At 42.1% G+C, this 15,101-nt stretch overlaps 1 protein-coding gene across 3 annotated transcripts in view; it reads left to right on the forward strand.

Annotated features, from left to right (window-relative positions):
* zbtb40 (zinc finger and BTB domain containing 40) overlaps window positions 1–15,101 on the forward strand; it is a 24,882-nt gene continuing 9,781 nt past the window's right edge. The window contains exons 1-8 of one of the 3 annotated variants that reach the window (XM_044212679.1): window positions 1–291; window positions 1,089–1,280; window positions 2,718–3,142; window positions 3,234–3,427; window positions 5,018–5,231; window positions 8,924–9,322; window positions 12,696–12,902; window positions 13,839–14,003. In XM_044212679.1, the coding sequence (XP_044068614.1) occupies window positions 89–291; window positions 1,089–1,280; window positions 2,718–3,142; window positions 3,234–3,427; window positions 5,018–5,231; window positions 8,924–9,322; window positions 12,696–12,902; window positions 13,839–14,003 (1,999 nt within the window). In that variant the 5' untranslated portion in view covers window positions 1–88. The other 2 variants (XM_044212689.1, XM_044212698.1) reach the window with 2 other exon arrangements.

The raw sequence follows: 15,101 nt of genomic DNA on the forward strand, positions 1-15,101 counted from the left end.
GGTTGGGTTCAGGTTAAAGTAAGGGGAAACACATGTCGACGGGGGAACAGACCGGCATTTTATGCGCCACTGAGCAGCTTTCATGTGAATGAACACAGCCCCGCCTTCAACGCTGTATCCAGTTCTCTTTATACATCCACGGAACAGTCTTCGACACAACACCGGAACCGTCCCCATTTCGTTGCCGTACCGCCGGTCGCCATTTTCAAAACGGCTAAGCTTTATTGCGCACATCAGAGTTGTTCAGCAAAGAAGTTTAAATAAAGAGACGGATCGTTTGAATCATTCAAGGTAAAAACATCCATTGAGTGGAAGCTGCATGTCGGATGGTCGTCAGCTGTTTATTCAGAGTATAACTGCTCCTGTATCCAAAGAGTTTCACTGACCTAATAATATAAGTAACCTTTTCTAGATTACATTAGCATCCTTAGCTAAAGCTAATGACGGATAACTTACTAGAGCTGGCTAGCTTGGACATTATTTTGTACATATTGAACGAAGGCCATGAGAACATCAGTATCCCAAACCTGTAACCTGAGCGAACAGCCGGCTGTTAATAAAATGTTGGACCACTTGCTTTGTAATGATGTGAAGACACAGTACATTACAAAGTAGTATCTGTACATGCCACCTTTTCATTTTGCCAAATTACATTCAGATAGAAAATAAATGCGGGATTGCTAATTGGTATAGATACACAACTCAAAGAACATTAGCTACTTGAGACTTCTTATGAATACTTGTGATCCATTTAACGTTAGTAATTCGGCATACATAATGCACACGTGCACAATAAGTAAGTACATTTCCAACTAATGCACTTTACTCGTTTCCTTCATGTTCCCATAATCGAATATAACGTTAGCATATGGAAGCCGGTCGCATTAATCATCGTAAACCAATTCAAAATGCTGAACTTTCCAATAAATGCAGTAAGTCCTTCTCTGTGTTAAGTGTGTGCCATTCCACCAGTAGATACTCAGTATTCTGGCTGCTTTGAATGCTGTAACTTACACGTTTGCTGATTGCTGAACATGATGAAAACTGTCAATTTCTGAATTGAGTTTGACGTGATCTCTCCATACAAGAGCGAGCGGAACATTCTGCCCCTCCAGACCTTCAAAGAAAATGATGGAGCTACCCAACTACAGCAGCCAGCTGATGCAGCAGCTGTGGGCCCTGAGGAAGGAGGGCCACTTCTGTGACTGCACCATCCTGGTTGGAGACAGCCCTCACCGTGCACATAAACTGGTGCTGGCTGCCTCCAGCATGCTCTTCAGGTAGTGTGAACATGGGATTTGAAAGATGATCTGCAGAGATTGGTTTGGCAAGTGATTTATTAAAGTGAAATATTTAGTGGGTTGGAATTCATATTCAGCAGGTCTTACGTCATTCAAGTTAAGTCCAAGCAAAGTCTCAGGCTATTAGAGGCTTGTTGCAAGATGAGCATGAAGTTATTCTTGACCTTGAAAATAGTAGTTTGACAAAATAATCTTTCACATCTTAAAGTTGTCAGGTTTCATGTCTTAAACAATATCAGGAGTCTGAATAGTCATCAGACCCATTGCAATTACGCATTTTAAAATCATCTGACATAACGACCTATAAAACTACAACATTAAACAGATTATAAGTCCATGCACAGACAACCCTGAACAAAACTCTGACACTAAGGTGTATTGGTAACTAGCTTGCTAGCTTACACAGTAAAATGGATAAATAAGAATTAATTTTTGTACCCTTTTTTAGCTGATTCAGGATAGCTGTTCCCCCCACTAAGCTTGGTTAAACACGTCACAGAGCTATCTCTGTCATGAACGCACAGTAATGAAAGTGGTACTGATCTATTGACAGAAAATAGTTTCTTAAAATATCAGAGTATTCATTTGATATCCAATCAGTTGTTTTTTATAAATATATTTTAATATACAATGCAGTTATCAAAATGTCTTTTTTAATATTCAGTCCTTTGCCTTTAAGTCCAGACTTAAAGAACAGTATAAAGGTTTAAAGTAGCAAATCCATGTTTTTGGGCAAGTCTAAGTCAGGTCTCTAAATTTATAAACGCACGTATCAAGGTTCAACGCCTTGACGGCAATTCTCAAGTCCCTCAGGGCGAGTCTCAAGTCAGTCGAGATAACTCCAAGTCAAGTCTCAAGTTATCTTGTCGAAGCAAGTCTCAAGCCAAGTCTCAACTCCTTGTCAGCAAGGCCAAGTCAAGTTTCAAGTGTCATTAATGCAAATCTCAAATCCCAAGTCTCAAGTCCTTCACGGCAAGTCCAAGACAAGTTTCAAGTCCCAAGTCTTTTCAAAGCAAATCTCAAGTCAAGTCTAATGTCAGTTGAGACAAGTCCAAGTCAAATCTCAAGTCTTGTCAAAGCAAGTCTTCACAGCTATAGTAGTAGACGTCCACATCACCCCTATATCGATGAATTTGATGCACAGCTTTATTCGGCTCTGTGACGGGAAAATCTGAAAGACACTTTCTGTCATGTAGTTCATCTAGTGTTTACCTGATATCTTACAGTATGTGGGCAGAACAACCAGGCCTGTCAGAAGCCAGTCACCCCATCTCTCCATGGTTTTATGGTAATTTAATGAATTCATATTAATCATAGCACTATAAGGACAAATGGGTAAGAAAAGGAAAGATGACTCGTAGTGGGATAATCACTTGGGAACTTGAAAAGAAATAAAAGTATGTTAATCTCTGTCAGGTCTCTCCTGGATGGCTCTGACACTATCTCCATCGACACAGCCATGGTTTCCTCGCAGGAGTTTGGCTGTCTGCTGGACATGGTCTACACCGGCAAGCTGCCTCTAGGCAAACACAACGTCAGCCGCATTGTCGCCGCTGCAGACAGCCTGCAGATGTTCGACGTCGCTGTCGGCTTCAAAAACGTCCTCACCAGTCTAGTGAACCAGCAACCCCCGGTCCCAGGCCTTTCTACACAGGCCGCAAGCCTCACCATGATCAACAAAGCCCAGAGCGTGAACCCTGGAGGTTCAGCTTCACCCAACAAGGGTGACTTGATTTCAGACAAGACAGAGCTACAGGCTGAGCTGAAGAAGGAAGCCTGTCTGGGTGACTGTGACGACACAGAGGAACCAGCATGTAAAAGAACCTGTGTGGAGCTCTCAGGTCAGTTTCAGTTGCTTACCATGTCAAAGGAGTTTGTTACTGTCCTAACACTTTCTGACTGCACTGTATGACTCCAATCCATGTTTCACAGAGCCTGAAGAAGCCAAATCCTCAGAGAGCATAGTGGAAGAAAACAACACAACGGCAGCTAAGGTATCCAATGGGCCTGCCACTGGTCTTCTGGAACATTCCTCTCAGCTTGTGGAGCTCCTCATCAACATGTCATCTGTCCTGGAGCTGCTGAGCCAGGCAGCACACAGCAGCCTGGATGAACAGGAGAGACAGGTAGAACAGGTCGTCCTAGTCCTGAAAAAGTTTTTATACCTACAGTTAAAGGTGCCCTGTGGAGTTTTCTTGTAAACAAACAAAAGTGATGTTTACATTCAGTGTTACTCACCACAGATTCTTGAGGTCTAACCAATGTATGTAAATGCAGATACAGTTGCAGATTTTTAAAGTATTTTAAACCCTACATTGTTTACATCCATGGTTACTAGCTGGCAGTCGTCTTCTTCTCTGTCTTTTCTGGCGCATTGCAGCATATGTTGGCGTGTTACCGCCACCTGAAGATCAGTGGAATAGTGTGAAGCCATTGGCAGGGCTGTGTATCGCGTCAACCACGCACATGCGTTTGCGTGCACGAGATAAATAGAATGTGGACCCACTCATAGAAAAAAAACTCCATAGCGACACTAGAGGTCAGAAACTCCACAGGGAACTTTTAAGGCCTCAAATCTTAAATCTTAGTATATCGTCAACAAATAGTTTTTTGCAAATAATATTTTTTCCTTTTTAACCTTTTCTAGTTTCCTTCAGATTCATTTTTACACTTCCTTTAAACTATTTATGCATTTCTGCAGTTGCCTACTATCCTCCTTTCTGCTTTGTTCTCCACTTTTCTCCATCTTCATTCATGATCAAATCCACTACATCCACTTGTATGTTTTCTGAAAGTAGGATCATTTAACTTTAGGTCCACTAATTACTTAACACAGTAACCATGTTTATTAAGCAATGACAGAGTGTCAGATTCAATTAGTAGATGTATTGTGGCATAAGGTTGGTATTAGGTGTGAAGTGTAAAGCACTGAAATATGAATCAAAGGAAATACTAAAACATAATGGTGGCAATGCATTAATGTTGTAAAGAAAGTATAGAAACAAACAACATTATTGTGAAAAAAAATGGTAGTGGATGCAAAAACTTTTTTAAAGGTATATGACAAAAATAAAATAAAAAATCCTGCTCGGGGGTTTTATTTAAAAAATGTTAGCTATTCCGGTGTGGCTTTTTAAGTACTCCATAATATACATTTCACTTTTATGGATGGAACAGTCGCTGAAAAGAACGATCATGTGAGATGAAATTATCACATATCTGTCTACATTTTTCCCAGGCCAACAGTAGTAGAGTTAAGAGAATGTAATAACTGAGACACAGGCAGTATTATAGTTTTTGAGATACTGGAAGCCTGTTAATTTGAAAAGTCTGTGCAGGAAGTAGGGTGTTTAATTTACAGTAGCTTAACGCTGAAAAGTAGAAGCTATTGGAAATTATTTTTCAATGTAAACAGTATTTCTATTAGAGAAAAGAAACAGCAGAGTGGTGAATATGACATGACTGTTGTACTGATGGAATTAATGCTGTGGAAATGTACATTATACTGAATTTATCAAGACAATAGGTAAAAATGAATCAAGTGTTAGAGTTTGCTTTAACAGCAAAATAAAATCGAGCAGATCAGCAACTAAAATATGATAAAATATTCTTATAAAAGAGGTAAAATTTGTAATAAAAGTCTGTCTCTTTTTCAAATAAAGGCCTGGTTCTCTCTGTAGTTGAGGTAAATAAAGGTACATTTCTGCTCCTGCCAGGTTGTGTGTCAGTGCTGTGACGAGGCAGATCCCAGCTCAGCGTTGGAGAAACTGATGAGCAGAATGAAGGAGGGGCAGTTCAGTGAGGGAGCACTCCTCAGGCTGCTCCGGACTGTTCAACAGAAAGCTCCTTCCTCCTTCCCGACACCACTGCTCTCTCTGGTGGAGGAGGTGGAGGGGAACACACAGGAGCCAGAAGGAAACCAAACTGGAGGTAAAGAAGAACCCTTTGTGACTGTGTGAGTGGATATAATTCAATTCAATTCCAAGGGCTTTATTGGCATGAAAGTTTAAAACAAATGTTGCCAAAGCATCAAAATATAATTTGTCCAAATATTTGGACAGTAAACCTATGTGTGGCAACATAGCGCTTTGCACCGACATCAGCTTCACTTAACCCTGCACTGATACGCCACATTAGACGTGACAGCGCCACATGTGCCTCTACATGAAACTAGAAGCGTTCTATTTTAAGTGTTCTATTAAGTGTTAGATGTAGTGTCAGACGTTGCTCCATAGGGCAGCGCACATGATCATTGTAGCTTCACTCAACACCTGCTTTTACACCTGACTAGGTTAACTAGGTTAGGCGGAGTGCAAGTTAGGCAGACAGGTACACGTTTGAGGTACTGGTGTGCATGTATATTGATTTTTTCCACCCCTAATATCCGTCATCTTTGTGCGCATCCTGCGACTGCACATGCCCACGTGTGACTCTTAACCCAGGGGCGTAATTCAGTAAGTGGGTTTAGTGAAAACTGAGTTTGTTAACCCTGAGATAAGGGGAAACTCTGGGTTTTCAGTTCGAGAAAGAGAGGCAACTTAAACTCTAGGTCAGTTACCATGGTAATTGACTCTTTGAACCTAACCTGCTCGCTGGTAGGTTTTTTTCAATCAACCTTGAGTTTTTCTCTGTCTTGTAGCATGATCAACCCTGATCCTGATGAGCATTTTGGATCTTTATTAATGAAAATAATTAGACTTTTCTGAAAGCTGGCTTCTCAGTCATAAACCAGGCCTGTCCAGATAACTGATAAGCCTTCCCCAGTAACATTGTCTGTCCCATGAACTTTGCCAGACTCAGGTCACTAATTGGAGGTTGAATGACAATTTCTTGATTTACGGCAGGCCTGCAAAAACTCACAAAGCATGAACAACCTAAGCCAGTTTAGTAAATTACAACTTACTGTCCCTGACCAGGTATAACACAACCTGACACCACCCTCTTTCAATTCAATTATTTATATACCGCCAATTCATAACAGAAGTTATCTCATTGCACATCTTTTCCTATAGAGCAGGTCTAGACCGTACTCTTTATAATATTATTTATAGAGACCCAACAAATCCCACCATAAGCAAGCACTTGGCAACAGTGGCAAGGAAAAACTTACTTTAAGAGGCAGAAACCTCGGGCAGAACCAGACTCAAAGGTGGGTGGCCATCTGCAGCTGCCGGTTGGCGATTATTAATAAAGTAATAATAATAGGAATGATAGTGATTGGAATAATAATGATAATAATAGTAGTAAGACTAATAATAATTGTAGTAGCAGTTGTCGAGCAGGAACACGGGGGCAGCAGGTGGCCCACAATCACTGATCCAGACTCTGCAGCTCTGGAGGCAGAAATATCTGCTGAAAGCCAGAGAAGGAGAGAGGAGAGAAACGAGAAAGCACAAAACTATGGGAGAGAGAAGATGTCTAGTTAGTAACATGCATTAATGGGTTAAAAATGCATACAGATGAGGGAGAGGGAGAGGAGGAGAGAGGAGCTCAGTGCATCATGGGAAGTCTCCCGGCAGTCTAGGCCTGTAGTAGCATAACTAAGGGATGTTTCAGGACTCACCTGAGCCAGCCCTAACTAGAAGCTTTATCAAAGAGGAAAGTCTTAAGCCTACTCTTAAATGTGGAGATGGTGTCTGCCTCCCGAACCCAAACTAGGACCTGATTCCACAGGAGAGGAGCTTGATAACTGAAGGCTCTGGCTCCCATTCTACTTTTGGAGACTCTAGGAACCACAAGTAACCCTGCATTCTGGGAGCGCAGTGTTCTAGTCAGGTAATAAGGTATTATGAAATCTTTAAGATACGATGGTGCCTGACCATTAAGAGCTTTGTAGGTGAGGAAAAAGATTTTAAATTAAATCACACACAGACTCACACACGTGGGACACACGAGCGTATGTACGTGCGTCTTGTCCTCCGTGACCCTTTACACTCCCCATAGTCCGTGTGTGCGTGTGAACGCATGCATGTGCTGTGTATGTCATTGTCCCTCAGGTTGTGGCATGTTGATACAGTGCATTCAGAAAGTATTCACAGCGCTTCACTTTTTCCACATTTTTTTTTATGTTACAGCCTTATTCCAAAATGGATTCAATTCATTATTTTCCTCAAAATTCTACAAACAATACCCCATAATGACAATGTGAAAGAAGTTTGTTTGAAATCTTTGCAAATTTATTAAAAATAAAAACCGAAAAAAATCACGTGTACATAAGTATTCACAGCCCCTCACAGACCCTCAAATTGAGCTCACGTGCATTCTGTTTCTACTGATCATACTTGAAATGTTTCTACAACTTGATTGGAGTCCGCCTGTGGTAAATTCAGTTTATTGGACATGATTTGGAAAGGCACACACCTGTCTATATAAGGTCCCACAATTAATAGTGCATGTCAGAGCACAAACCAAGCCATGAAGTCCAAGGAATTGTCTGTAGACCTCCAAGACAGGATTATATCGAGGCACACATCTGGGGAAGAGTACAGAAAAATTTCTGCAGTATTGAAGGTCCCAATGAGTACAGTGGCCTCCATCATCTGTAAATAGAAGAGGTTTGGAACCACCAGGACTCTTCCTAGAGCTGGCCGCCCAGCCAAACTGAGTGATCGGGGGAGAACGCCCTTAATCAGGGAGGTGACCAAGAACCCGATGGTCACTCTGACAGAGCTCCAGCGTTTCTCTGTGAAGAGAGGAGAACCTTCCAGAAGAACAACCACCTCAGTAGCACTCAAGAAAATTCTCTGGTCTGATGAAACAAAGATTGAACTCTTTGGCCTGAATGGCAAGCGTCATGTAAGCGTCATGTCTCTAAGCGTCATGTCTGGAGGAAACCAGGTACCATCACCTGGCCAAAACCATGACTCAATAGTCAATGGCTGTGCACTGACACTGCCCATCCAACCTGATGGAGCTTGAGAGGTCCTGCAAAGAAGAGAAACTGCCCAAAAATAGGTGTGCCAAGCTTGTAGCATCATACTCAAAAAGATTTGAGTCTGTAATTGGTGCCAAAGGTGCTTCAACAAAGTACTGAGCAAATGCTGTGAAACCTTATGTACATGTAGTGTGGATGCACTGTACATTTTGGGCAGCAAGATATGCCCTGTCTCCTTCTCCTAGGAGTATTTTTAAGTTTGAGAGGTCATTTAGCTCTTTGAAATCTGAAATTACAGAGTTGTTGTTAAATTAAATGTTATAATCTTATTTCATTGAATGTTTTACATTGTAGGAGGAAGTGCATCTCTGTCTCAGCCTCACCTTTCAAACAGTGACCACATATTCTGTTAATTTTGGTTGCCAGGATTTTTTGTGTCTTACTTGTTCGATTGCCAGTTTGTGGTCACTGAGCCTGTACTTGGTTAGGATCTGTCTCTGCTTTCTATCTCTGACAATAGAGATATTCTGACAATTCATAATCTTCAATTCACATCTTCTCTGTCAATTAAAAATGCATATCCAAATATCAACTTTTACTAAACTAAAAAAAGCCTGTTTTCAGTTGACCATTCAACTACCGTTAAACCAATTTACATTCAATACACTGGTGTCATATTTATCTCTTGTTGCTGGGATAATGGTAATAGTTCAAATAAGTTTTCTAACCTTTTTTCCATCTTTTACAGTTGACTCAAGAAAGCAGAACAGCACCAGAAGTGAAGAAAAGCTAGATGAAGAGGGAGAGGAAGAAAACAGTAAGGAGGAGACCGAAGAGGACGAGAAAGTCATAAATGCTACGACAGACTCTTCCTCCCCTCCCCCCTCCTCCTCTTCTTCCTCCCCCTCCAAGCCCTACTCCTGTCGCTGGTGTAAGAAGGGTTTTTCCTACAAATGTCGAATGTTGGCCCACGTGAAGCGCTGCCCCATGTCCCAGGAGTGTGAGCAGCAGTGCCCACAGTGCCCCGAGAAGCTTGCCAACCAGCGGGCCCTGCAGCGCCATCGGGCCGAGGCTCACCGCAACACCGCACGAGTGAAGAAGAAGGTGGCCTGTGATCTGTGTGGGCGAACCTTCGCCCACCCATCAGGTGAGAATCGGCTTTTCATTTCAGCACCTATGTTAACAGGTTATAGCAGCCACACAGCCCGTGTGAGCAGCCGCGCGTCATCTGGAGGTTCAGCAGCTCACCTATCTTTGCTGAGAAACGTTCGGTTCTCAGCCAAAATACAGTCAAAATGATCAAATGACAAAATGATCTGTTGATAGTCATATCGACATCATACCAGCAACATACACCTTTCACTACAGTTTCAATGTCTATATCTGTAGAATGTCAGACATAAAAAAAATAATAAAAAACCCTTTTGTCCTCTAGCGTTTCTGTGGACAGAATATCTTCATTTGTTAACAAGGCTTTTATTGTATTGTATTTATCGGTGAGGTGCCTGCGCAGAGCCCAAAGGATACTAAAGGACAGTACCAACCCTAGCCACAGCCTGTTCTGGCAAGAGATACAGAAGTATCCGCTGTTATACCACCAGACTACAGAGCAGCTTCTTCCCTCAGGCTGTGAGACTCCTAAACTCATCTTCAGCACTCTACCATGTAAAATAGTTTTCATTTCTGACTTATTTATTCACTGATCCTACTGTATAATTATTTTTTTTTGAGTAGCATGGAACTACAAAAAAAATCTCATTATACAACCCTGTGTTGTAAAATTATCAATAAATCTATCTTGTATCAAAGGGAAACTCAATGTAAAAAGATAGGGCTGGCAGTAGCAGCGCCGCAGCAGCAACACTGTCTGTGCGGACACCACACGCATGCGAGCCGCAGCACGTCAGTGAGGTAGCCGTCAAGCACAGGTACAGGTAGGGAGTGTGCCCCGGCGTAATTGAACATAGTGTTAGTTCAGGCAGAGCACTGAAGTCACGCTTGCATTATTTATTCATGCTTCACCGTCAGTGGCTGCTTGGCTACCACCTGACTAGTAATATTCAGTCACATTAACATTATAACTGTGATCCGCGCATAGTGCTTTTGCTGTCGGAGCATCAACGTTTAAAAAGAAGAATGTCTCCAAGACACTGTCCTGTGCCGTGACAGGTACGTGGCCAGCAGAACAGCCCCCCTTCCCGCAGCATTTCAGTGCCAGGCAGCAGCAAACCAAAGAAGAGCTGCGTTTTACTAAATTTAAATCCATCAAAAAACATTTATCTGCACCTTTTTATTCTTGTTTACAATCAATAACATGTGTTAAGAAATTACCACTGTGTATGGTAACTGACAAAAAAATGGCGATGCTTAAAATGTATTATTGGGTGCACCTAAATGAAAAAGTTATGTGCACCAGTGCCACCAATGTAAAGAGTTAGTCTGGAGCCCTGGCGAAAATAAATGGTCACCTGGAAGGGGTGGGGGGGAGAAAAAAAAAATCAGCCCATTAACCAATACCACCTGATGTATGTCAGATATTCATTGTATGTAAATGTAATTTTGAGCTTATTCTTTCACAACACTCTGATCAGTTGCAGCTCCCGCACTGACCTGTTTCATTGTGAATAGTAGTAGGCTCAGCAGAAAAGTGTATTTGGATTGACAGCTGAGTGCAGGAAGTGTTGGCGAGTCCTGGCAGCCTCATCCCTTTCTGTGTGATTGGAGGTGGTAATCTATCACCATCAGCTGCTGAACTGAGTTAGATGGATCATGAAGCATCTTGCCTTGTCATCAGTTATGTAACTGTAGAAACAATAGCCTCACTCATTAAATCATTGGCCTTTGCTATGTGATATACAGCAGTGCCTCTGCTCTTTTTCATTGAAGGTTAATGTGAGGTACCGTATTGGCCTAAATATTAAACAACCCCCCTTTTTGGGGAAAAAGACGTGAAGATAACTTTCAGATCAGGCTTATTGAAAATTACTGGGCCAGGATGAGGTTGAAGATCTCAGTAAACACCGGTGCCGTTGGTCAGTGGATGCTCTGAGAACAAGTCCAGATATTCCATTTGGTCTTGCTGCCTTCCCAGTGTTTACTTTCCTGAGGCTCCTCCTCACCACGTGCACCGAGACAGTAACCTCATGCTCCTCTCCAGTGGGCGCTCCCACCTTGGATGTGACGGCTTGTCAACTGCTGTTAGTGTTAGCCTCAAAGTGTGCATAAAATGTGTTGAGCTCTCCGGCCAGAGAGACGTTCACAGTCACCGTGCTGGAGGAGGTTGCTTTGCAGTCTGTTATGCTCCATAGGCTCCAAACGTCTGGAATGAGACTGTTGGAATTATGGATTCCAGTTTCTTCCCATAGCGGCGCTTTACTGCTCTTTATCACATCACATTGTATGACAGCAGTAATTCCTGAGTAGTGATGGTCAGTTTCAGCAATAAAGACATCAGACGATGCTTTGAACTCATTTTCACTTGTTGGAAATTTATTTCCAACAAGTGATTTATTTACAACAAAATACCATGAACATACTACAAAGGTTCTCAAAGTATGTGTGACGATTGGACAGGGGTAGGTTGTGCCAAACAAAATGAGGTGAAAACAATACAACAAAACCAGCCTTAGCTAAACTACCTCTAGAAACAAAAGTACAAACAAAAAGGCTTGACTATCTTATCTACAACAAGAACTAAACAAAACAGAGGTGGCACCAACCACTAATGTAGTTCTGTCTGTTTCTAGACAGACTGAACTACATGAGTGAAAAAATTTATAGGGTACCCCGAACTTACCTAACATCCAACCTCTTTCCATATACCTTGCTTTATAATTTTTCCAAGTTTGCTCATACACAATTCAGTCACATAACCGGCATGTGGCAGGCTTCTTTTTATAGCTGGCTTGGCATAAGGATTGGCCAGCTTCAGAATCGTTTGCCCAGTAAGCAGCAAGGCTGGATGGCACAGATGCAAGCCAATCACCTCGTTAGCACCTGGAGAGGACACAGAAGAAAGCACAAGGGAGGGGAGGGAGAGACAAAGCAGGAAAGAAAACAAACAAGCCTGCTTGGCACGTAACACTACCAACATTAAGGCCACAAATACCCATAATGCAACACTATCTTACTGTAATGTAACATTCAAATGGTACATGAATGGCACTCGCTCCATTCAAAGAGAATATCAGCTGTTGTAAATGCATAAATGTGTAGTTCTTGAATATAATACAACCTCCACTTTTTCATATGTAGTTTACAGGAAAAAACTCTTATATTTGTGCCAGTATGGTAATGGTATATGGTCCTTACTTCATAAAATATTGTCTCATTGTACAAATGGATTTTAAATTTGTAAAATGAAAATTTGGATGTGGTTGTTGCAACAAGTTTACAATGCAGCTGTTTTTCAGTTGCAGCTATTAAATGTCATCCTGTCCCTAAGTTGCTTATTTACTATCATATTGAGCTTCAAGAGATTCAACTGTGTCATGTTTCTGCTCCCTCTTGTCATATTTCAGGCATGATTTACCACAAGCGCACTGAGCACTTTGAAGAGAAACCGTTTGCTTGTGAGGACTGCGGCGCAAAGTTTGGCGCCAACTCGTCTCTGAAGAATCACATGAGGCTGCACACAGGAGAGAAACCTTACCGCTGCAAACACTGTGATATGAGCTTCAGTGTGGCTGCTGCACTCGCATACCACACCAAGAAGAAACACTCCGAGGGTAACGCGCACACACACACACACACACACACTCACTCACACACACAGACACCTGTGTAGTAACAAAGATGTTTTTGTTGTTTACAGACCTGTTGGTGATCCAGGGGTGTATTCTGCTGCTGACAATCTTTTTTTAGTTTTTAATTACTGTTAGCTTAAAATCATTCATTTTAAAGGTCCAGTATGTAAGGAGGAGCTATTGGCAGAAATGGAATATAATATTTTGTATTTAAGTATGTTTTTGTTAGTATATAATCGCTTGAAAATAAGAATCATGTTTTCGTTACCTTAGAATAAGCCGTTTTTATCTACAGAGGGAGCGGGTCCCCTTCCATGGAGGCCGCCATGTTGCACCGCCATGTTTCTACAGTAGCCCAGAACGGACAAACCAATCACTGGCTTTTTATTGGGCCTTTTGCGTTTTTCGCAGCCACCGTAGTTTCTCCTACATGCTTGGAAAGGGAGGGTGAGGCGAGCGGTATCCAAATGGTTGCAAACTGCAATTTCACCGCTAGATGCCACTAAGTCCTACATACTGGACCTTTAACTACAGATTTTTGTTTAACACAAAGATTATATGACCATATAATTATGATATTATTTCACTTGGTAAATGATGATATTGAATTATTGTGTTAGCTTCTGACTGCAATCCACCATCCCCATTAATAAAATTAATATTTATATCTTGAATTGGGCCAATCATGTACTTAACTGAAAAAATAAAATCTAAATGTTTTCAAATCCTGTTGTGTTGTTGAAGCATGTCACTGATGATTAGGCAGCCTGAAAAGTTCATCTTAATGCTCATCCCTTCAGATAAAAATCTAATCTTAGCATTGAGCCATCATGATTTGAGAAATCTCTTCTCAGGGGTGTCTTTGCATGTCCAGTCAGTTCAATCTGTGTAGATTCACTTTGTCTTTTTTGTGTTTAGGGAAGATGTATGTGTGTCAGTATTGTAAGGCCGTCTTTGCCCAGTCCATTGAACTGACGCGTCATGTGCGAACACACACTGGGGATCGGCCTTATGTATGTCGAGAGTGTGGCAAAGGCTACAGCCAGGCCAGTGGACTCACCGTACACCTGCACACCTTCCACAGTAAGAACACACACACTCACATTCATTCAGGTGCTAGCTTTCTGCATTCAAGGGGAAATTTTTGTGTGCACCATTTACTGTTCCATTGATTGAGAAAAAATGAAAAGAAATTATCAACTTTGATAGTTTCCTTAAATTTCCAATATTCCATATTTTTATGCTGCAATAGAAACACATTTGTAGAATAAATAACGTACTGACAACAGGCAATTGGCACAATGCATGGCTGCCTCGGCATGTTGGTGCGCACAGTTTTGGCTTGTTTTGTTTGCTAATTCAGTGTTCTGCTGTAGTACCCGGGGCTCTCTCACCAGAGAAGAGACTATGAACATCAGGGGAACAACTGCAGCGGATTTATTTCCCACATTTCTTGTCTCATCCATGGCTATATTGGACATTCTGGTCAAAGGTGCCCTCACCTTTGTCCATGCAGTGAAGCGCGGGAGCAGAGGGAAACCTGCCAGTGCGCTTGTGCTTCTATATTCTATATTGTGTGTGGAGCGGACAAACCTGGACTCCTTAGTTATTGTCCTCAGTGACTTTAACAAAGGTAATCTCAGCCATGAACTCCCCAAGTACAGCCAGTTTATTAAATTCCCAACGAGAAAGGAGAATAATCTGGATAACTGTTACACTACAATCAACAGTGCCTATCCCCCTGCTCTGCACTGGGACACTCTGACCATGTCATGGTCCACCTGTTTCCTGCATACAGGCAGAAACTAAAGCTCAGTAAACGTGTTGTGAGGAGAACAAAGAAGTGGAACAGTGAAGCTATGGAGGACCAATTACCTTAATGAGTTTTACTGTTGGTTTGAAAGACAATCGGACAGTTTACCCCCCCCCGTGACTCCAGCCACCAGCTCCACCTCTCCAACCACAGCACCTTAAGCCTGGTTTATGCTTGACGCAGTGTCCCTGGGGTGAGGGTCCACGGGCCAAAAATAATGTCATCTCGCCTTTCACGTCGGGCCGCAAGCTGTCGCGTCGCTTGGTCGTGCACCTTTGAATTTATGTACTAGGCGCACGGTGCGCTTTTAATTTCAACATGGACGCCAAAGGTGAGCCGAGGTCCGCGGCATGGCGTCTCGCATGAGT

This window comes from Siniperca chuatsi, linkage group LG2 (assembly GCF_020085105.1).
Source record: "Siniperca chuatsi isolate FFG_IHB_CAS linkage group LG2, ASM2008510v1, whole genome shotgun sequence".
Classification (NCBI taxonomy): Eukaryota; Metazoa; Chordata; class Actinopteri; order Centrarchiformes; family Sinipercidae; genus Siniperca; species Siniperca chuatsi.